Raw genomic sequence first — 25,144 nt, 5'->3', positions numbered from 1 at the left:
GGTCAAATTGTCATCTACTTCTAAAATACTAAGTTGTTTCAGAGCAAATTTAAGTAAAACTTTACAAACCTTTCTATTAGGTTAAAATCTAAACTTAATATGTCAATTCTTAAACATCACAGCACATTGTTGAAGCACACTAGTTTGGTGGGATTTAAACACTGCAGCTTGAACTCAATATGTTATGGAATATCAGGGGGCACATGAAAACGTTTATGACCACTTCAGGGTGAGCAAATGTTGAGGACATAATTTTTTGGTTTAATTGTGCCTGTAATAGCAGGTGTTACAGGCAGTTATACAACACTGGACAGAAAGTTGATTCTGTTAAAGCCCTGACATTCTACAGTATGTATGGACAAATAAGAAAGAGAAAATTTCCCCCAAGGAGAAAACGGCAGGAAACAGAACTATTAAAAACACTTTCATTTCTCACTTTTTACATGTTGTAGTGGTCTCAGATGTCGCTGGTGTGAGTTCCCCAATAATTAGGAAAATCCTTTAGCTTATGGTTCTTTTTTGTTTTAGTGACTACATTAGTTCAAATGTATGCGGCCATTCGCTGTGTATGTTTATTATGTATATGTAAATACACACATGTGCAAACATTTGAGATTTTAGATAAAAAATTCTATATTAGATGTAATATAGATTTAAATATCTATGTAAATAGTTTGTTTTGTATAGTTTTCTTTTATGTATCTGTGTGTATTTATACATAATAAACAGCACACACATATTAAGTTAATAATAATTGATCATAAAGCAGGGAGTAAGCTAAAGGTAAGTAAGTGAGTGAGTGAGTGATCACTAGTCTTTGCCTAACACTAATAATAGCATTCAAAAATGACTGAAAAGTAACAATAACATTGTAACAACAGATTTTTTTTTTTGTATTTAAATAAAGTTTTTTTTTTTTTTTAGAATTAGCAAAGAATACTGTCAAATGTTTCCAGAAAAATATGAAGAAATATGATTGTAATGTAAAGTAAGACGCTGACAAAGAAGTGCGGATCCAAACGCCGGTTTATTAAGAATAGTCAGGCAAGCAATGGTCAATACAGGAACAAATAGATGTACAGTTGAAGTCAGAATTATTAGCCCCATTTTCATTTTCTTTATTAAATATTTCCCAAAGGATGTTTAACAGATCAATGAAATTTTTACAGTATGTCTGATAACATTTTTTCTTCTGGAGAAAGTCTTATTTGTTTTATTTTGGCTAGAATGAAAGCAAATTCAAAAAAATTCAAAAACCATTTAATGGTCAAAGTTATTAGCCCCCTTAAGCTATATTTTTTCGATAGTCTACAGAACAAACCATCATTATCCAATAACATACCTAGTTACTCTAACCTGCCTAGTTATGTATGAGTGTGTGTGTGTGAACACGAGAGTTTGTGGGTGTTTCCCATTATTAGATTGCGGCTTGAAGGGCATCTGCTACGTAAAACATGTGCTGGAATACTTGGCGGTTTATTCCACTGTGGCCACCCCTGATAAACAAGTGATTCAGCTGAAGGAAAATGGATGAATATTTGTAGAGTTTGGGTCATTAAACTCCATTAATTAATTTAATCTAAATATTTTTGTATGCATTGAGTGGGAATTTGTGGTAAACAACCTGTGCTCATGTTTATATATTCATTCATTTAATGTCTGTATTAAGACAACATTAATTTAATTTTGTTTACTTTTTTGTTTACCTTCCATTGCTTCTGTCCTGCAGGAATCAGCAATTGTGTGGAAAGGAATAGGAGCTCGTGTCAGTGGTGCCAACAGTCCTGGACCTCCTCCCATTGAAGAAGAAACATCCTATGGCGAGTGAATGATGGATCAACCATGTGAAAGCCTTCACATTGATGCTTGCACCTTGCGTGTGCTCATGTTCCTGTCTGAGGACATGGGCAGTGAAGACAGCATCCTGACAGTTTGGGAGTAAAAACATGCTAGGAATGAAAACACACATGGAGAAGGATGCAGATACAGCAGACAGCACCATGTTTTTCACATCTCACTTTTCTTGTATTGTGCTCATTCTCAGAAATGCTGTCAGCGAAGAGAACGGATTTGGTGTTATTTAGGGAGTTTTCCATTTTAAGTTATCAGAGAGATGACAAACCACTAGGGATGTAACGATTCACCTGACTCACGATTTGATACGATTCACGATACTTATCTCACAATTCACGATTTAGTCATGATTTTTTTACAAAATTATTTAAAAGAAATTTAAAGTGAAGAGCCCTTTCATTTTTTCATAAAACATAAAACATAAATGAACAAATAAATAAATAAATAGATAATACAAACGAAAGAAGACAATTTAATATACATAGACTAAAACTGTGACTATGCCTTTAAAAAGTCTGTGTTTTTAAAAAGGAATATCAGCATATCTCTGTTTTCTGGCATAAGCTGAGGTCTTTGCACATTTACAATGTACCCTGCTGATAAAAAAAAACTCTTTCACTGGGGACTGACATATGGCAGGTGTGGAGAGGAAAGCCTTTCCTAAATCAGAGAGCTGTGTGTACAGAGGAGGTCAGTAGGCCCTCTGCTCCAGGAGACTGACCACTGGCATGAAAAACAGATTATAAAATTACTAATTATACAGTAGAATAGAGACAGGAGTTGAACATGATTATGGAGGGGAATAATTAATATTACTTGTATAATTAATTAGTATAAGTCTCAGTGTGATACACTTGATAAGAGATAATCTCAAACATTTTTAAATATTCAATAATAATAAGATGATTATTAAAATATGCATAAACTAATTTGAAAAGGAGAGGGTAAAATAATCTAAAACCTGCTTCTGCAACAGAACTTTCTCTTTCAGTCTGAAAAACATCTTCACGCTTTCATATGAAAACACTGACCGCATGATCTCCGTAGCACTCGTCAGAGAAAGCGGAGCTGCAAATCATCTGGTCCGCGTGGTTTGGCTTATTAATAGTTTTGTTTTTTTTTTTTGCGTATAGACGTCTGTAACAGTTGTTTTCAATGTGCTGACCGTTTACATGCATCATATTCGTTGTTCTGTTCAGTGTAAGTAAACGTCTTTTTGCAGTATTGCACACAGTTTGTGTTTAGTCTGGCGGACTTCACTGCTGTCATTTACTCTGCTGCTCCACCTCTTGCTCACCGCTGATGTGCAGAGGTGAAGCTAGTTTGCGGCTGTAAACACAGCACCACCTCTGTTCAAAAAATCTATCACGATTCATTTAACATTTCTACTAATTTGAATCACCACATATTTGAATCGATTTTCAACTGACTGTGAATCGTTACATCCCTACAAACCACTAAAGAACATTGCCAAGGCTGAAATCACAACAATCCTAACTATACAGATATGTTGCAAATGTTCTCATATGCTAAATTGCATTTAAAATTGAACTTAAACTTAAAATTGAACTTACAGTATTGGGTAAAAAAGTAATCCATTACAATCTTAATCTTTAAAAAAAAAAAAAAAGGTAAAATGTCATGGCATGCTTTTACGTTACTTTCCTTAAAAAGTAACTCAGAAACACACTTTTATACCATTTTAAAGTTACTTAATTTTGTAATATTTTACTTTAAGAAATGTAACTTTTCTCAGCACTTCTTACATATGAAGGTAGATGCTTTTTTTTCTTTTTTTATACGAAAGATTTGAATCCTGTTATCAATCCAATGAAAATCTTGGAGATTTCTGTCCTTGCATTAAAAATCTGTTGCCCAAACACTTGACATTTAAACACATTATAAAATATTTCAATATCAATAAATCCATATGAATCAAGCTGTTTATAATTGGTCACTTTATATAATGATTTTGTTCACATATAAAAATTGATCAGTCAACATCAACAGGCCTTCTTGATACACAAGAACGAATCTCATTACTGCTTGCAGAAGCTCAAAAGAAGCTTAAAAGACCTCACTGGTTCTCAAATATGCTTGAGTTTGACTGCTGTAAACATCTGATCAGAGTTGTTCTGAGAATAAAAGTCTAAATAAATCTGTGCATCACATATAGTAATAAAATCTCCACAAGTATCTTGGATTTAACTGCTTGATCTGAATTTGGATTAATACTTTTGTTTTTAAATTCTTTATGTTTTTTTGGCTGAATAAGTTTTCAATGGTGGGACAGAAATCTCTTAGGTTAGAGTAAAAGCATTTTAATTTTTAAACAACTTGAGGGTGAGTAAATGATGACAGTCTTTTTATTTTTATATTAACTCTAAAGTGTTTCTTTTGTCTTGTTTTACATGACATACGCAATACAATTACAATAGATTAGGTTTCAGGTTTTGTTTATTTTTACATTCAAATTAAATAGTTATAATAGCTCAATTAAAATTTGCATTTCAGTTTAAAAACTCAGTTAGGTCAAGGGTTGACTCAGTGGTTTTTTCTCATGTTGTTGAGTGTATTTTGTCAGCGTATTGTTTTGCTGAGTCTAATGCTTCAGCTTTTTGCGTTGTCAAATGAACTTATTCCTTTCACTGACAAAGGAGGGGGATATTTTGGTTTTTACCATAGCACTAAGATCCATGTGGTTTTGTTTGATAAAACACTATAGTTCTCAGTGAGAACGTGACTGTGCTGGATGAACTTGTTCTTGTTCATCTATTTCACCACCATATTGGTGTTCGGACTTTGACTGCTTGAAAAAAAGTCCAATTCTACCCCAAACCCTGCTCTACTTGACCCTTGAGGGTCCGGTCATTTGCCCAGCAGTAGTGCACTGATCCAGTGGCCTGTGATAAAAAAGCATCGGTTTGTGTAATTGAGATATAAGAGATACCAAATGGATTTCACACTGACTCATTGTGGCCTTCACCAGAGTTGGAATTTAGGTATTAAGAATGTAAACACAGGGCGCGCGTGTATGTGTGTGTGTGTGTTTATGTGTGTATGACTGTGAATGACTGAGAAGGACCAAGAGAGTTGTTGTTTAAAAAGTCAAAGCGCTCCATACTTGTTCCTGTATAAGTTAGAACTATAGCAATTGCTGTTAAATAGGTAACAATGATATGCCTTAAAAGCTATATGTGTGAGTGTTATTTTCTTAAGTGTGTATAAACATCTTAGTTTACACATAAAAGTATTTGCATAGATTGCAATATGAAGTAAAGTACAGTAGTCACTTTCGGTGTCTGTTAGCCCAGGTGATGGCATGTACACTGTAAAGTAAAGAGATGAATCCGTTGTTGTGAATGGGCTAATAGCAATGGAAAATACGTCAGATTAAATGATTTTAAATCAATGCAAAAGACTGATCATTGCTTTGCTTGAATGATAATCACTTCTTATTAAATATTTCACAAAGAAATTGACATATTTGCTCAATATTTTTTATTCATTCATTCATTCATTCATTCATTTATTTTCTTTTCGGCTTAGTCCCTCCATTAATCTGGGGTCACCACAGCGGAATAAACCACCAACTTATCTAGCACATTTTTGCACAGTGGATGTCCTTCCAGCCAAAACCCATCATTGGGAAACATCTATTCACACTCATACACTACGGACAATTTAGCTTACCCAATTCACCTGTACCACATGTCTTTGGACTTGTGTGGAAAAACCGAAGCACCCGGAGGAAACCCACGTGAATTCAGGTAGAACATGCAAACTCCACGCAGAAATGCCAACTGACCCAGCCGAGGCTCGAACCAGATACCTTCTTGCTGTGAGGCGACACCACTACCTACTGCATCACCCCGTCGTCGCCTGCTCAATATTATGTTGTAAATCTTTCCTGTGTAGGGCAGGCCCTATATGCAGTGAATGGGAACTTGTCAAAAAACATAAATTGGATATTGGGCCCTGAGCATGCGTCAACGCCACCACCATATTTGTCCAGTGCTCCAAGGACAAAAGTCATTCAACCACAGTTAGTCAAGACCAAAGCCAGTCTGAAGATGCTGGACTTTTTCGCAGTGTAGGATGTAGTAATGAGAAAACAAAGCATAAACATATAACATTTTATAAGTTATTTTGCAGTTTTTATGTTTTATACTTTTGTGCTTATTGATGATAATACAGTAACACTTACTGCATTGTAATAACACTTACTGCATTGACCATACTAGTACCAACTCTCACTAAATACTAGGCCTATTCGGTATAATAAAATCTGCAAAAATGTAAATGAAATATGACAACAAGATGCTGCGTTGCTAGAAACTTGTATTATTGTTAGCTAAGTGAATGTTATAAGGGTGCCCAATAACATAACAAAGTGCCTACACCTCAATGTGCATACTTTCCGCCCTAAATTATTGAAAAATAAAAATGTCAGGAACATTTTAGATCAGATGGATATGCACATTAGACGCTGGGATATCGATGGTTCACACGAATTGATTATTACAGAAATTCACTCACAAATGAATTGATCTCTCCGTTAGAATTAGAAGTGAAAGGTGGTGTGTTTCTGGACATGTATTAGATGTAAGTAAACAGGAAGGAAGAATAATACATTTGCATGCACACAAACACACACACTTTGTAGGCTATGCCTTACTTATTCGCCGATGTAAAAAAAACTGATGTGTTATTTAAAGTGATGTAAAAAATTACAATTAAAAATTGCATACTGACCACCGGGAAAGCTCCACATGATATATATTTGTACATCTATATCAATGGCTCCAGATGGTCAGTCCAGCACTGCATCTCCACACACATTTATTTCAAAGGAGTGCTACCCTGTGCCAAAATGGCAGCTCTGTTGACGCATTACTTTCAACAGACAACAATAGCATAGGCGACATCTTCATCTAATGTATATATCTTTGGTCAAAATCAATTTTAAAATAGTCTGTTGTACACTGTTCACACAACCAAAATAGATTTTTTTTTTCAGTGAGTCCTGATCAGCTATATTCATTTACTTTAGTTTGCAAGAGGGATGACTATAACTACAGTCATCAGTCCAATTACGCTTCAAAAGAACTCAACACAGGTAGCATGTAATAAAGGAATATATCTTTATTCATTTAATCATCCATTTGTAAAAACAAACAAAACCTTTTTTATTATTATAAACATTATTAAATGCACATTTTTGTAAAGTTTTTATTTGCCAAATTTATTTTGCCAAAATTCCATGAACCTGTAATAACATCTGACCACAGAACACTTTTTTAAAGATCACTTCCAAATATTCATGCTCAACTACTGATACCCAACTACTTTAATGCGCTATTTGTGTAATTTAAGGCTTATACTTACACAGAGAGAGGTGGGATATGCAAATTATCATTTTCTGTTTTCAACAGTTAACGTTTATTATTTTTGTGGAAAGTTTCTTAATTAATTCTAGTCCTACTCGTGTCTTTTCTAGACAGGCTTGATATTATGGCGACCCTTAGCGTTAGATGTTGGGTCACCTAGTCCTAAATCTGCTCTGTAGTAATAAACCCAACCGCAAACTGAAATAGTTTGTTTCTCGGTCTTTGCCTTGTCAAATAGGAACTTGTTTGTCTTTGTGGTTCGCAGTGTCGCAAGAGCGGATTTGTTAAAGAAACTGATAGTGTAAAGTGCGTGAGAAGAGGAAAGGGTTGCAGTTTTCTGGCTCTCATAAACAAACGAGCTCCGGATCGAAATCTTGTCTTGAGGCAGCTGTCTCAATCAAGACATCTGTTTTGAGTAGGTACAGTGTTGGTTTAGCCAACCTGTTTCACCTTAGTTTTGTGATGTGATAAAAATGTAAATTAATACTGATCATGTTGACATTATGACACGTTATACCCATATTGTGTATTTTGGAGGCTAATTATATTGTTTGGAAGTGGATTTATAATGTGGACCCGATCTACACGCATGTTTCTCCTCGCTGTGTTTGCTGCGGTTAAAGTTCAGTCTGCCCGAGCTGAAGCTGAACTGTGTCCTCGACAAGGTAATTTACCTTTTCATTTTAAAACACATATGAAAATTATTGTTGAGTTTGTGTAAATAATCCCTTAGTTACATGCATTATATTACACACGTTCTGGTTAAGATTTACAGAGTGATTCATCTCTGATTCACTGTAATGGTTATTGCGTGTTTGTGGTTAAGTGAAGATGCTGATATAAATAAATGCCTCAGAATTTCAATATAAAAAATGTAGTTTATTCACAATTGAACTGTTTTTGTGAGCTATGAGAAACAGATAAATAAATCCATTAAGCCCACCTGAGTACAGAAAAAAGGGAATAATAATAATAAATTATAAAAAATTACTTTTATTAAATATTTTATTAGCACATTCAAAACTGACCTGGAAACATTTTACCCTGGCATAAACATTTATTGTTCCACCTGTCTTAAAATGTTAAAAACAGTTATAAAAATATAGGAATTAGTCCTATTACCTTTTAATTTTTTCTAAATTTTTTGTAAATAATCTGAACAAAGTAAATCAAATACAAACGATTACATTCACAGCTTGTGTATATATATACAGTTGAAGGCAGAATTATTAGCCCCCCTGAATATTTGTTCCGTTTATTTTTTTCCCCCAATTTCTGTTTAACGGAGAGAAGATGTTTTTAACACATTTCTAGACACAATAGTTTTAATAACTCATTTATAATAACTGTTTTATTTTATCTTTGCCATGATTAAAGTAAATAATGTTTTACTAGATTTTTTAAGACACTTCTATACAGCTTAAAGTGACATTTAAAGGCTTAACTAGGTTACTTAGATTAACTAGGCAGGTTAAGGTAATTAGGCAAGTTACTGTATAATGATGGTTTGTTCTGTAGAAGACTATCGAAAAAAAATTAACTTAAAGAGGCTAATAAGTTTGTCCTTAAAATGGTTAAAAAAATGTAAAGATTATTCTTGCTGGAATAAAACAAATAAGACTTTCTCCAGAAGAAAAAATATTATCAGACATACTGTGAAAATTTCCTTGCTCTGTTAAACATCATTTAGGAAATCTAAAAAAATATAATAATTTAAATGGGTGCTAATAATTTAATTACTTCAACTGTATATATATTACAGTACATATAAGTATATATATATATGTGTGTGTGTGTGTGTGTGTGTGTGTGTATATATATGTATATATAACATTAATTTTAGAAAAATAGCATTTTATTTTGTATTAAAAGTAGTCTGGAAATAAAGTATGCGATGCTTAGAAAAAGAATTCAATTTAAAGATGTTACATCTTATTGTGCATACATTACAATATATATTTTTAATTATGCAAAAACATAAACTTGATTTATGTATGTCTGTAGTTTAACAATTTCAATAAAAGTATTTATAGTTAAAGTAATTCTGTTATACATTACATAATGGGGGATCATAGAAATGAACATTACAAGGAGGATTTTGATGGTAATGTTATAGATAGTTTTAGTAACGATATTACAGCAATATGCTTAAGCAAGACATAATTGTTTTTAAAATATAATTAATATGGATTGAAAAAGATTTATCATTTTACTAAATTTACATTTATGTCATGCACTGGTGGAATATTACTTAAAATGACAAAAAGAAAGAGTGATTGTGGTGAAGAATCTGGAGGATTTACAATAAAGGAAGTGAAAGCAAGAGTATCTATTTGTTGCATAATTTTGTTCCATTTTTAACCAACACAGTGATCTTTGGGTAAAATGTACAGTATTTAGTCCCCGATGATGGACTGTTATTTACTCTGATTATAGAAGCCAGTACATTAGACCTCCTGTATAGGATTATTAATGTGATTAATGATCTTAGCACAGTATTTTCTTCATCAAATCTTCATCAGATCCTCCTTCTGGAGTTTTGGTCTTGAATTTGGGAAGTAATGTTGTCCTTGGCTGCAGAGGTGATGTTACAGTGGACAATGTGTCGTTGGCTTCAGCCAGAGTCATGAATAAAAAATACACAAACAAGCAGAAAGAAGACATCACTGCCAGCTGGACATCCCAGAGACACAAACATCCTTCTACCCAATTAGCTAGTATGAAGGGAGATGTGCCAACTGTAACATACCAAAATATGATGTCTGCTATATACTCTAAAACTGAAGTGGGCACAACTGTCACCGTTAAACCATCTATAACCACCAGAAAGGAGCAGAACACTTCTCAACGTGTTTTGCGTGCTGTCAGTCAAACACCTGGAGAGGAAGAAGAGACGTTTGGTATCACACAGTGGAGCGATTTTGATGAAGATGATTATGAGGACTATGATTATGAAGAGGAGCGATCCAGGGTGACACGGGGAATCAAAAAACAAACACGCTGGACTTTAAATGGACGACAGGTGCATGCCGGAGTGGAAAGAGAAGGAATTTTGAGACGGCCACATCTCAGCTGGGCAGATGCTGGACATTACAGTTGCTACAGAGGAGAGAGACTCATTTCCACATTCAGAATCAGTGTAGGGGGTAAGGACTTTTGCACACAACATTTTGGCAGTTAATTTGCATATATAATACACTGAAGATTTTCACATTATTGTGATATTTTCACAGCGCCCCCCGAGCGTCCAGCTGTCTTTTGCAACATGAAGTCTCATACTAGTAAGGTCCGCTGTGAATGGACGTCCAAACAACCGGTAATTCCACGGCCAGTGTGTTACCTTCTTCTTAATAGAAGGTGAGTGTGTTTAGTGAATAGTGAGTTTAGTGAGTGTGTTAAATGAATATCTTTTTATACTGTATCTTGCAGTTCAGACTTTTTTGTCAGAATATTGATATTCTGATTGAGATTCTGATAAAGTGTATTGTTTGTGGCAATTTCAAGTTTATGTTACACAATTCAGACTTTTAAAAAAATCAGATATGAGCTTTCAAGAGCATTTTGAACATTTTAAAGTGTAACCAATGCTTTAATAGGGGATAGTTCTCCCAAAATATGAAAATCGTTTATTGACATCATTTATTTTGTTATGTTTATTTTATTTTGTTAAAATCTTCCATAGTTTTAGTTTTTTCTATTATGAATGTAAATATTTCAATAAATAAACAAGTGACTAAAAGAAATAAAGAGAAAATTAACAGTATGTCCATATATTTAAAGTACAGAAAAATACATTCACTGGCCACTTTATTATGTCCAACTGCTCGTTAATACAAAATTCTAATCAGCCAATCACATGGCAGCAACTCAATGCATTTAGGCATGTAGACATGGTCAATATGATCTGCTGCAGTTCAAACCAAGCATCAGAATGGGGAAGAAAGGTGAATTAAGTGACTTTGATCGCGGCATGATTGTTGGTGTCAGGTGAGTTGAACTGAGTATTTCTGAAGCTGCTGATCCACTCGAACTTTTACTCAGAATCTAGGGTTTACAGAGAATGATCCAAAACAGAGGAAATATCCAGGGAGGGGCAGTTTTGTGGGCGTAAATGTTTGTCAGAGGAGAATGGCCAAACTGGTTCGAGAACATAGAAAGGCAACAGTAACACAAATAAGCACTCGTCACAACCGAGGTATGCAAAAGAGTATCTATGAATGCACAACTCATTGAACCTTGAGGCAGATGAACTACAGCAGCAGAGGACCACTCTTGTCAGCTAAGAACAGGAAACTGAGGCTACAATTGGCACAGGCTCACCAAAATCGGACAATAGAGGATTGGAGAAACGATGCCTGGTGTGATGAGTCTCGATTTCTGCTGCCACATTCAGATGGTAGAGTCGGAATTTATCCTCAACAACATGAAAGCATGGATCCAACAGTCCAGGCTGGTGTTGGTGGTGTAATAGTTTGGTGGATATTTTCTTTGAGCCCATTAGAGCCAGTTGAGCATTGTGTCAATGCCACAGCCTACCTGAGTATTGTTGCTGACCATGTTAATCACTTTATGACCACAGTGTACCCATATTCTGATGGCTACTTCCAGCAGGATAACGCACCGTGTCATAAAGCCTTAATTATTTCAGACTGTTTTTTTAAACATGGCAATGAGTTCACTGTACTCAAATGGCCTCCAAGGTCACCAGATCTCAATCCAATAGAGCACCTTTGGGATTTGGTGGAATGGGAGATTTGCATTATGGATGTGCTGCCGACAAATCTGCTGCAACTCCATGATGCTATCATGTCAATATAAACTAAAATCTCTGAGGAATATTCCCAGCACCTTATCGAATCTACACTACGAAGTATTAAGGCTGTTCAAATTGGGTCCAACCCAGTAGTAGTAAGGTATACCTAATAAAGTGACCGGTGAGTGTGTGTGCATGTGTGCGTGTGTATATAGCATACTGTTCTTGTCCATGTACCATATAAAATGACACAAAAATAGATATAGATTTTTATTTTTTTTTCTCTTTACGTTACTTGTCTCTTTTTTAACATCTTTTTCTGTCCCTTCGCAGATTTTTAAAAAACACCATTCATGTGAACTGTTCTTTCTCCCGGTCCCGCTGTTGGTGTGCTTTCTTTGTGAAGGAGGAGTACCTTAGGGATCTCCATAGGGCACAACTATGTGTGTCTAACATAGCAGGCAGTGCGATGAGCCCTGTACTCAACTTTAACCCACATGACACCCGTGAGTGCTTATGTCTTTCTTTCACTTACACTTTAAGAAGTCCACCACTGATTTGATAAAAAAAATAACAATCTCTTAATTTCTCTTTGTAGTAAGGCCAGACCCACCAAGCAGAGTTCTGGTGAGTGCAGTTGAGGGCCTGAAGCATGTGCTTAAAGTTTCCTGGTCTTATCCTAGTTCCTGGAAGAATAGATTTTATGTCCTGCAGTTCCATCTGAGATACCGACCACAATTTGCAGAGCAGGTAAAGTAAAATAGGAGGCTACATCATTCATTTAAACGTATTTGCACAATGACTTAGACCTAATCTCAATTCAATACAATACGGTAATGTCTGTATGTGTTTTTAGTACCAGTTTGGGAAGATATCTGACAAGATGGAGAGACGACTGTCATGGATGATTTATGATGCTCTACCAGACACTGTGTATGAAGTGCAGCTTAAGGCCAAAGATGAGTTTGATGGCAGCTGGAGTGACTGGACAGAACCTGTCTTTGCAGTCACATGGTCAGGTAACAAAATGCCTGTCTGTCTGTCTATCTGTCTGTCTGTCTGTCTGTCTGTCTGTCTGTCTGTCTCTAGAGTCATCAACCACTTTAATTGGAACACATTGCTAGTACTGGATTAGACCCCTTTTGTCTTCAGAACTATCTTAATTTTTCATGGCACACATTTAACAACGTGCTGGAAACATTTCTCAAAAATGGATGTGATCCATTTTGACTTGATATCATCAAACTGTTGTATGATGGATAACTGTTCCAGCACACCTCAGAGGTGCTCTGTTGGATAAAGGTTTTGGTGGTTGACGCCTTTTAAGCTTCATGAAATCACTTTCAGGTTTAAGAATTCAATTTGAGAGGATTTAGGTTTTGTGACATTGCATGTTATCTGGCCATAACAAGATGGGTTTACTGTGGTCATGTGGCTGGACAGGGTCATTTTACCATCACCAGTGTCCAGAGTTATTGAAATCTTTTCCTCAATTTTAATGCCAAATTCTGTCCCTACCAAAAAACATGGATGCATTATTTAGGAACTTTCACTGTGGATGTAGCAAGTGATGAAATTGCTGCAAATGTCTGTTTACATGGTGGATCATTTTGTCCAACAGATGTTTGTCCCACAAATTGTTATGTACAAGCCCTAATCACAGACAGTATGGAAAACGCAAATAAACAAGAAAGTAATGATTTCCAAATTTACTTTGACTTGTATTACATTGCAGAAGATATATATACACAAAATATTTAATGTTTTGTCTGACCAACTTCATTTTATTTGTAAATATACATCCTTTCCTGTCATTTAGACCTGCAAAACATTCCAAAAACAGTTGGGACAGGAGCAGTTTAGGGTTAGTATTTAGGTGATAGTAATTATGATTGGCTACAAAAGCTGCCAGCATCCAAGAAAGGTCTAGTCCTTTAGGAGCAAGGATGAGTCAAAGATCACCAGTTTGCCAAGAAATACACGAGAAAATTATAGAAATGTTTAAAAAAAACATTGTTCAAAGATAGGAAGACATTTGGATATTTCGCCTTCAATGGTGCATAACACCAACCCTGTCTTCTTCTTCCCACACAACAACAAACTTTACCACAGCAACATTGTAGACTCTATACAGTTGCCCACCTTAAGACTTGTTTGCAGGTAGAAAGGGACAAAATTACACCTGAAACATTTGACCACTTGGTGTCTTCACTCCCTGAATGTCTTTTAAGTGTTGTGAAAAGGATTTTGTTTTGAAAAGTGTTAAATGCTTTACTTTACTCTTTTTAAAATGTGTTGCATGACACATTTTGAAAATGTGTTTATTTTGAAAAAAAAAAAAACTATAAATCATGAGGAACACATTAAATTATGTTTGTTGTATTGTCTGCAACGAAATACAAGTCAAAGTAAATATAGAAATATAGGAATCATTTCTTTCTTTTTTATTTGCAAAATTTGAGTTACCGACCAGCCACAAATAGACGGTTCGTTTAAAAATGGCAGTGGGTTACGAAAACATAATAGTTTAGTTAAGTGGGCTGTGTGTAGGAAACAAGTTGGGATCCACTAGACAAATGTAAAAATGCAAAGATCAGTGATACAGAAATGATGAGCAAGAAAATGATTTAAAGATGTGTTAAAAAGTAAATATGTGAATTGTCACTCAGGGTCTATAATAGTGGTAATGACAAGAAAGGGGCCCTAAAATACAATTTGTTTTTTTTTCCTAGAGTACAATAGCACATTGGTTCTTTAATCGTGTGGGGGTTTTTTTTCTGGAGTCACATAAAATGAGCTATCATAACCCAGAATGCAGGCTTTAGTGTCTGAGTCAATATAATTTTTTGATATTTCATAGTTTATTGCTATTACCCCAACAAACACTTCTCAAATTAGACAACCTCAGAGCATGTGAAGAAAAGTAGACATTTTACATCTTTGACAAATGGCGGAGATCGTGATCACCATGCACCATGCAGTTGTTTCAGTCCATAAGGGGTTGTATTATATTCTGTGTAAGCTGATGTGTATATTCTGTGAAAGTATATTTATCATTTGGTCTTATTGTAATTAGCTTTTTTGTCAATCCTACACAGTTTTGCTGCAGTGGAAGCATGTAAGGCTTGATACTTACGCGGCTATTCTGAACCAATATTCAAGAACAGAAAGCAGTTGAAGGATGGCGTGTTTAAGTCAATTATTTATCTGACTCCATTGAAATTAATCTGACTCCATTAAAGTTGTTATCATCATTGATAAGGAGAAAGAATCTCAACGCCTTAAAGCAGGCAAAGTTGTTCATTAAGTTACATGTTTAAATATACAGACAGTAGAATGAAACAAACTAACATATTGTATAAAGAAATTAGCTGTAACATATGCACTGCTGAGCAACAAATACCTTTGTTTGGATATGAGGCTATGCACCGGTGTGCGGGAGATGCAGAGTAAAAGCCATTCTCCCTGATCAACAGTTACCTTTCTTTATTATACCCTGAGCAAAGTAATGTCAAACATGAGTGAAAGCCAACCCCTGAAACTATCTAAACATGAGAGCAAGTTTGAGGAGATAAAGTGGGGGAGAAGTACATTAACATACTCTCCTCAGGCCATGACTCAACAATAGCAAATATATTGTATATTGAAATACAATCAATCAATGACTCTGTTGATTTCATCACTACAACGCTTAAGTCATAAACTGTCAAATGACACTAAACATGACAATGTTATATGAAGGAAGATCACAAGCAGATTAACTGTGTATAGTGAAAAGCACATGGTAAGCAAATGGCAGAGATGTGTATTTGAGCTATGAGAACTCTGCCACGCCAGGAGGACTCATCCCATGCTTGGAATGTCTCAATAGTCCTTCATTAGCATAGAAGGAATAGCATATAACATTTTAACATTTTGTAGCAACTAATGGTACCATTTATTTTTCCTGTTTCTTTGTAGCTCCTGAGACAACTACTGCCACTTTTGTGAGTTCATTCAACAGTATCATGCACTGTAATGCACTTATTACACACACATTCACATGCCTTCATTTACATATATCATAGATATATACATTAGATGTCGCCTGGCCTATTGTCTATCGGACGGAATGCGTCAATAGCGCCGCCATCTTGCTACAGGGTAGCGCTCCTTTGAAATGAATGCGGGACCAAAGTACAGTGGAGGACTGTGGCCATCCAAAGCCAGAGATATACACATATACACATATATCTATGATCGGGAGTTTTCCTGGATGTTATTATGTAATTTTTTTTTTTCTAATTACGAAAATTATAATTTTACATCACTTTTCTACATTAATGGATGAGTGACCACACAGGCATTTCTGACAAAAAGCTTGTGTTTGTGTGTACAGAAATTTACCATTCATCCTTCATGTTATATTTAATCTAATCCGTGTCCTGAAACACAGCTCCTCTCCTGCTTTCACTTTTCATACTGACAGAGGGAGCGATCGTTTGTGAATGAATCCCCAAAGGACTCTTTCACTAGCCGACAATAATACAAGTTTCTGGCAGCGCAGCATCTCGTTGTCATATTTCTTTTGCATTGTTTGCTGATTTTATTCAACAAAAGTAGCATAAGCCGTGTGTTTAGTGCGAGTTGGAGCTGCTTTGCCGTATGGTGAATGCAGTAAGTGACTGTTATCAATAATAAAGTTACCTGATTAGCACAAAAGGTCAGAACATACAAAAACAGAAAAAAACTTAATATTACCTATGAAATGTTCTGCCTTTGTGCTTTGTTTTCTTTGTTTGCTCGTTACTACACCCGTATACAGCACTAAAGTCCCGCATCTTCACGTAATAACATTGTCTTGTCTAGTGCAGTTGAATGACATTTGTCCTGGGAGCACTGTACCAATGTGGCGGCGCTATTGACGCATGCTCAGGGTCCCTATGCGATATCTAGTGTATATATCTATGTACATATATGATTATCTTTTCTGTCATTGCCACTCAGGAACCAAATGAGGTGCTTTGTGAAGGCTCAGGAGGATTTGGAGAAGATGGTGAGCTTGAGAAAACAAACAAGCATTCCATGTCTCATTGTTCTTCTTCAGGTAGTGTTACTCACTTATCTGCTTATTATATAAGGAAACCAGACAGGAAGTTAATGTGGTACCTGGAAATTCCATACAGGAAGTGGTCAACATAACACAGACTTAAACAATGTGCAGTAATTTCCAAGTGTTTCAGCCTTCTGTGACATTTGACCTCTGTCCTCATTCTCTCTTTCTCATTTCAGACTCAGTGGTAGTAGCTGGAGATGCTGATACCGAATATGCTACAGTCTGGCTGTATGTGTCTTGTGCTTTTGGGCTGTGTTTTTTTGTAATCACCGTGCTTACTGTCTATTTTCTCAGGTAAAACTATTTTTTTATACTGTATTTGCCATATTTTAATATCCATTTAGCCTTTTTTAAGTGATGTAAAGAAATGTTCCAAAATATTTTAGCTATTTTTCCTTCCAAATATGAAGGGCTGGCTGCTTTTCATTTATTTTGACATTTGTAATGAGAGGAAAACTGAAATAATTATTTTCATCCCGTTTGATCTCACAACCTCCCCAAATTTAGACTCGTTTGAGATGAAACCATGGGTTGAAATATTTGGTTTATTTTAGATGTTGTCAGAACCTGCTTTTTCCCTTTCTTTTAAAGCCTTTGAAAAGGTTATACATGTTTTTATCTCATCTCATCTAGGTTGGATTATTGCAATACACTTTATGGGACTAGATAGACAGCTTTTTCCAGTCTCCTGACTGGGACAAAAAAAGAGAGAGAGCATATTAGTCCAATTCTACACAAGCTGCCCGTTTGTTTTAGAGTTGTTTGTACTTAAGAAAAACTACTCCTGTTTATCTAAGTAAGCTACTGTCTTTTATTCAGCCTGCTAGTTAGCTTCGGTCCTCTAATCAAGATATGCTGTCAATCTCCATGTAAAAAGTTGTGAAATGTACCCACTAAACACAACTATGTTCAAATAAAGTCTTTTAGATGTTTCTTTTGGACAATTAGACATTGAAATATATCCCCTAAGGGTGCAGAGTGAAAGTTTTTATGACTTCCTTTTTGGACTTATAGGTTGGGTGAACACAGTCAGATGAAATCAACTAATAAAACATTATGGGCCCTATCATACACCCGGCATAATGTGGAGCAAGGCGTGACGCAAATGTTGTTTGCCAGTTTCAGCTTGACGCAAGTTTAGTTTTGACATGTTGCACCACGCTGTTTAAATAGCAAATGCATTAGCGCTCATATATGCACCCATAGGCGTTCTGGTCTAAAAAAAGGTGTGCTAAGGCACATTGTTAGTGTGTTGCTATTTTGAGGATCTAAAAAAGACCAGCTAAAAGGAGGTCTAAAGTCCAGTGCAGAGCGTGTTAGTTGTGCGCCTCGTTCAAACATTGCTTTATACACACAGGATGTACAGCAGTACACAAATATCTTTACAAATAAAATAATTAAAGGTATAAAATATTACAAAAAAATCATTATTTTCTACATAAAAACCACTGCCTTCATGCCTTCTTCATCTCGGGGGGCTTTTTCATGACAGCTTACTTTTGTTTAATGTTATTATTAGTAGTAGTATTTATTATATGCACATTTATATTTGTTTTAATAAAAACAAGCCTACATTTGTCCAGGTTTCGGACCATATGGGACATAGCATGTGAAAGAGTGTGAAAGTGAAATTAAGAATAAGGAGGCTCATCTCTCATTCTTGCGCTACAGATGGTAGTTTTTTCACTCACAAAGTCTGTCATGTAAATAGCAAATGCGCTATGGCATGACACAGCTGACTCTTAAAGGGAATGGGAGATGAGACTCTAATTGGTTTATTCACAAAACACACTTACAACTCATTAAGAGAATAGCTCAACCCTGTTAAGCAGGTCGCACACCAGAAGCGGCGATCGGCGCCGCAACACAGTGCGCACATGACAGTTTAAAGTATCACATTCGCATGATATTTAACATTAAACTAATCAGATGGCACTCTGTGGCGCGGCTGAAATATGAACAGCATCCTGAGTCGTGACTGGGCGCCGCCGACAGCCGCCGACTCGCGGCACCGATGTGTGTACCCTGATAGAAACCTATGTTAAGAATTCTAAAATGCATGGCTGCGTGGCGCTACCTGGCGCGTCGCCGATCGACGATTCCGGTGTGCGACCTGCTTTAGTCCATGCGCCGCGGCGCAAAGTGGATTTTTCCGTCCTTAAAATAGCAAAAGGGGATTCTGACACGCCCTTAATGCTTTTGCGCCCTGCGCTTTGGACTTTGCACCAAGATTGTTAAAATAGAGCCCAAAATCTCTCAAAATCTCAGCAGAGGATCAATCAACAACTTAACAGCATCAGCACCTTCACTTATTACTAACCTGCTTGACTTTATTACTGTCAGATGTCTTTAAATGTCCCCTATTACATTTATTAAGAATAAAAAGCTTTAGAATGGCTGCTTTACTTGGGCTCACTTTTTTAAGGATAGCTAAACTATTTGACTGTTTCTATAGCAAGAAAACCTAGAAGCAGTTTGTTACTGCTGCTGGGTTATTTAAAAGTTAGTTTTTCTGATTTCATATAGTTAGTGACTTTTAATGTTGTATAACAATGGCACTGTGGTCTTAATTACACTGATAACCCATTTAGAGCCAGCAGTGAATTGGTAAGGTTTCAAAAGCACAGTGAACATTTGAGGCACTAAAAATACACAGACATCAAGTATCAGCAAATGCATTTTAATGATGGTGAAACATTTCCATACAGTAATAGATAAGTGTTGTATGATTCTACCAGCTTGCACTGCAGCATGAAATATGTCACCATCATTGAGAAGTATGCAATGATTCTTGATGTGTCTTTTTTTTTTAGTTATTCAAGGCATTTTAAAACCTGACCAATGCACTGCTGGCTTTCAATATGTAGAACCACATGATTTCTACTAACAGTTCAGTGAAATCAACACCATGTTGTCCTCATTGTACAAGAATAAAGTCACTCACAAACCAATCAAGGTCAATCAAACTTTTTAACGAAAATGCAACAATCACTTTTGTCCTACAGTATGTTTTTACATAACACATTGCTTCAACAAACAAAGAAATGATTTCATGAAACACCCCAAGTAAAGTATCCACACAGTCTTCACTGTCGTGGTGACTTCTTTTTAATAAAACATTTACAACTTTAAGATCTTAATAAGTGTGAATAAGAACTTGGGTAGACGTCTGACAGTAATACAGTCAAACTGATAATGATAAGAGAAGCTCCTGATGCTTTCATTCTGCACCCTTCGGGGACGTCATTTCAACGTCTAATTTTTAAAAAAGAAGTCTAAAATACGTAACTTGAACACAATTGTGTTTTGTGGGTAGGGGAGATCATGCTTTCTGTATTGTGGCCCCTAGACTTTGGACTGCCATACCACCATCAATAACACTTGCGCCATTTACCAATATCTACAATTGTGTGTCTTCAAAGGCATTCAGCTCTTAGGAGGAGTGACTGTTATTTAACTTGTTTGTTGTTGTCTGTTTTGTTTACTAGTTGGAAAGTTCATTGGTCAGCGAAAGTTGTTAAATATCGTGCTTTACACATAAAATTGTCATCAAAGTAGCAAATGTACTTTTTGAAAATGAAAACCGCATAAAACATTTCCAAATAAAACATTTACATCCCATGTGTTAAAGAGGATAAAAATAACCAGCGATTTCACCTCACAGCAAGAAGGTCGCTGGTTCGAGCCTCGGCTGGGTCGCTTGACATTTCTGTGTGGAGTTTGCATGTTCTCCCCATGTTTGCATTGGTTTCTTTCGGGTGCTCCGGTTTCCCCCACAGTCAAAAGACATGCGCTATAGGTGAATTGGGTAGGCTTTATTGTCTGTCGTGTATAAGTGTAAATAAGGATGTATGGGTGTTTCCAAGTGATGGGTTGAAGCTAAAAGACCATCCGCTGTGTAAAACATGTGCTGAATAAGTTGGCGGTTCATTCCACGGTGGCAAACCCAGATTAGTAAAGGGACTAAGCCGAAAAGAAAATGAATGAATAAAATTCTGCAAGCTAAGAAACCACTTAAGTAAATAAGTTGGACCTCAGAGAAACAAACAAAACACACAGTAACAAACAACTATGCTTTTGTCCAGGTGTTTGCAAAACTATTAAAACAGCTTTTAAGATTATGTGAGAAGACAATGGTTCACTGGTTGCTCACATCTTCAAAATCACACTAATTGTTTGATGGCAAATCAAGAAATGTATTCAGTTATTTATTCATTTTCCCTGGCTTAGTCCCTTTATTCATCAGGGTATCCCAAAGCTGAGTGAACCACCAACTTATCCAGCATATGTTTTACACAGCGGATGCCTTTCCAGCTTCAACCTAGTAATGGGAAACATCTATACACACTCATTCACACACATACACTAAGGCCAATTTAGTTTATTCAATTCACCTATAGCAAAACTCCTTGAACAATGGGGTAAACTGGAACACCCGGAGACGCCTGTATTCAGTTAGTGCATTTTAATCATAGTTTATTTTTATTATTGGAGTAAAAACTCAATTGAGCACATACTAATATAATATAAATATAATATATGCACATCTTGGTATTTTTGTTGACCATTTTTAAAAATAAAAAACACAACACACACACACACACATATAAAGTGTTTCTCTATTCAAATTTCTTAATTTTTGTTCTGTTTTTGTGTTTCATTAGGAATAGGACTCATTTGATTGCTAAAATAGGGAAACAGACTATGCCGTTTGCTTCCCTCCTTCGTTCCTCTCAGCCTCTTTCTGCTCCTGCTGCCTCTGAACAGCTTCCCGAGGAGGGGAAGTCACTTATGTCTCCTCCCAAACACAACCAGCAACACTTCCTTCCTGTTCAGCCAGAGGAGCAGGATGCCATTCATCTGCATAACATCGATTATTTTCTGTCTCCAGGAGCCGAAGGTGTGCCATTGACAATAAACAGAAATGAATAAACAAATGAAACCCCGCAGTGGGTCACACACTGTTTCATGTGATAGAAAAACAGCATATTTATGTTGAAAAATCAACTTGGAGTGTCATATCCTAGGTTGGGTTTTCATGTCAGATTTTTTTCTGACTTTCAAAACCATTTGTAATTACGGATTTTTAAAACAAGCCTTCTATAGAAAACTTTTTACAAATATTTCCTTAGACAACCTGCCATTTGTTGACCATGGCAGTCTTCCATGTGAAGCTAAAGCACTTTTTTATTAAATAGTTTTGAATAAATGCCTGTTAACATCAAATATGATAGCTAAGATGACTGGTTTTAAATTATAAGTTAAAGAAATACACAGTTTTTGTTTATCTGATGAATGATATAAACTTTGACAGCCAGTCTTATTCAAGATTACTGTAAAGATCTTGGGCATTTCAAGTCGTAGATGTAAAAACTGCAGTGTGCACTTATAATAGACAGAATATTTTCATGGTTTGGTGAGATGCAAATACTGTTATCGGTATTGTTCTTGATTTAACAGGCTTTTAAGGGATAGTTCACACAAAACTAAGAGAAAATTTCTTCACAGTTTACTCACAAACAAACTAACCGCTATTGGAATCCAGAGTAGGAACAACACAAAATGCAATGGATGTCAATGACTGCTGTTTTCCATAATTCTATAGTAAAATAAAACTTAAACAGGTTTAATCTCTTTAAGAGTGTCTGCTAAATGTTTGATGTTCGTTTGAATATGATCTTTCATTCAACATTAGTTATTTTGACTTGCTGATTTATGTTGACTGTTATTCTGTTTAAATGTGTGTAATTTGACCTGTAAAAGTGTTTTGGTCTCACAGTCGTTTTTACAGTTTATGAAAATGTATGCATTGTGATTGTAAAATTGTATATATATTCACTCAGACAAAAAAGCATTTTTTTTTTCAAACTAAAATTATGTCACCATTTTTACCATGTTTTATTTTGAGTTTGTACTAATTGAAAATGTGAATTACAAAGGGAAAGGTTACAAGGGGAAAGTTCACCCATTATTATAATTCTGACGTTGTTTACTCTCCTTCCTCTTGTTCCAAACCTTGAGTTTTTTTTTCTTTCTTTTTTATTCAAAAGAATATACTTTGAGGAATGTTGAAAACTTGTAGCTATATATGACATACTGTATAGTATATTTTCCTACCGTGGAAGCAAGTGTCAACCTGATACCAATATGGAGGGGGAAGGGTTAGAAATATTTGTTTAAACTGTCCCTTTTTTTAATAATGAATGAGAACTGGGGTTTATACTTTCATGGGTAACACTTTAAAAGTTAATTTCTTTATTATTCAGTTTAACATTTACTAATGCATATTAAAATCAAATTTAATTCATTAGTTATTTCACTGAGTTAAAATCAACTAACATTAAACAACTTTATTTTCAATAACTAATGTAAACAAGGAGGGATGCTGTAATGTATTGTTAATGGTTGGTTAATGTTAAATACATTAACACTAATACCACCATATTGTAAAGAGTTGCCCTTTTCCTGATTGAATGTATGTTTTTCTGCTAAATGTGTTAAATCATATTTCAGTTTGTCTGTACATTGCTTTTTAAAATAGATATTGTTCTAAAGCATCTTCATAAATACTAGTGAAAAAAACCTTGAGAAGACAATGGACAGACAAGTCCCTAAGATGGTATGTGGGATGTTTTGTTAGGAAAATAATTGTTTAAAAATACAGTATACTGTAAAAACATGCTCAATTTGATGCTCAAAACTTAATTTGAATATATATATATATATATATATATATATATATATATATATATATATATATATATATATATATATATATATATATATATATATGTGTGTGTGTGTGTGTGTGTGTGTGTGTGTGCGTGCGTGTGCGTGTGCGTGTGCGTGTGCGTGTGTGTGTGTGTGTGTGTGTGCACAAAAGTATTCTCATAGCTTGATAATATTCAAATTGATATGATTCCATATAAAGCATGCAGTTCTACATTAAAAAATAAATATAGATATTTATTTATTTATTTGAAATCATATCAATTTGAATATTATCAAGCTATGAGAATACTTTTGTGTGCACATAAAAATAAATAATCACAACTTTATTAAAAAATTGACAAATAGAAGATACACGTGAGTGGTTCCCAACCTTTTTTGCCTGAGACCCCTTTTACCACCGGAAAATATTGTAAGGCCCCCCTCAACATTTAACAACCCTCATATTCAAATCAAGTTTGCAATAAGGATGACAAAAAATGTCATTTTCAAACAAACGGGTATGTTTATTACTACAGTATATCTAGATATGTTTGTGGACAAATAATAGCCTAATGTCAAATATAAAAGCAAAACATCCGTAGACCATTTGTAACTGAAAAGCGTAAGGCTTTGCCCTTTAAATTGGACCTATTTTAGTTGCCAATCTTTAAAAAAAAAAAAGTTTATTTTAAGTATCTGACTTCTCTGATCTCATTTTGTGTGTGTGAGTGCCAATTCTTTTGCCTTGCACTCAAAAAATGCACAGAGCTTGCTGTGAATATTGGGGATGAGTTGTCTGCAAATGTCTTATTAATTTGGATGGCTTCATGCATTCGTTAGCAAGAACTTATAGTAAAAACTAAATAAAACTATAGTTCAGGTAGCTATCTTGGTATTTCCTGCATTTCGTGCTTATAGGAATTGCTATTGGAGCTTCCTCACCTGGGTCCAGTATGCTTGGGGCCATTAGTATTAGCTGCTGAAGGTGAATTACAAATTTGTCCATTTTTTGGTAAGCCAGGGGATAAAATGAAGGCAACACGATCGTTCTCCTAATTGTCCACTGCTAAATTTTTTTTTAAATATGACGGGGCCCCCACAGAACTTGCTGAGGCCCTCTTGGCCAGGACCCCCCTGTTAAGAACCACTGCACTACATCACACATAAAACTAGGCCTTTAGACAAGCAGGAATCAATTTGGACAGATGAAGCTGAAATCGCATATTTTATACACCAACAACTTAAGATAACGGGGAAACAATAATATGGATGTCACGCTGGATGCACCATGTTGAATGAACTGTGTTGTTCAAAATGCACCCTGCTAAATTATGGACCACA

At 35.4% G+C, this 25,144-nt stretch overlaps 2 protein-coding genes and 1 long non-coding RNA gene across 5 annotated transcripts in view; 2 read left to right on the top strand and 1 right to left on the bottom strand.

Annotated features, from left to right (window-relative positions):
- Window positions 1-5,273, top strand: part of atp8b2 (ATPase phospholipid transporting 8B2) — an 86,724-nt gene extending 81,451 nt beyond the window's left edge. For both annotated transcript variants that reach the window (XM_087286907.1, XM_087286906.1), the window contains one exon: window positions 1,730-5,273. In XM_087286907.1, the coding sequence (XP_087143033.1) occupies window positions 1,730-1,828 (99 nt within the window). In that variant the 3' untranslated portion in view covers window positions 1,829-5,273. The remainder of the gene's footprint in view (window positions 1-1,729) is intronic.
- The window catches only part of LOC101883647 (uncharacterized), a 713,507-nt gene that overhangs the window by 316,314 nt on the left and 372,049 nt on the right, over window positions 1-25,144 (bottom strand). The window lies entirely within an intron of this gene.
- On the top strand, window positions 7,382-23,784 carry il6r (interleukin 6 receptor; the record flags this gene model as incomplete). The annotated part of the gene is given in 9 exon segments (NM_001330258.2): window positions 7,382-7,909; window positions 9,767-10,390; window positions 10,478-10,601; window positions 12,331-12,503; window positions 12,596-12,747; window positions 12,854-13,015; window positions 16,984-17,035; window positions 17,266-17,386; window positions 21,757-23,784. Coding segments are annotated over 9 exon segments (1,773 nt in total), but the record flags the coding sequence as incomplete, so codon positions are not given.

This window comes from Danio rerio, chromosome 16 (genome assembly GCF_052040795.2).
Source record: "Danio rerio strain M-AB ecotype USA chromosome 16, GRCz13ab, whole genome shotgun sequence".
Lineage (NCBI taxonomy): Eukaryota > Metazoa > Chordata > Actinopteri > Cypriniformes > Danionidae > Danio > Danio rerio.
Note: the sequence above shows the minus strand (reverse complement) of the source record. Positions and strands in the feature narration are given on the sequence as shown.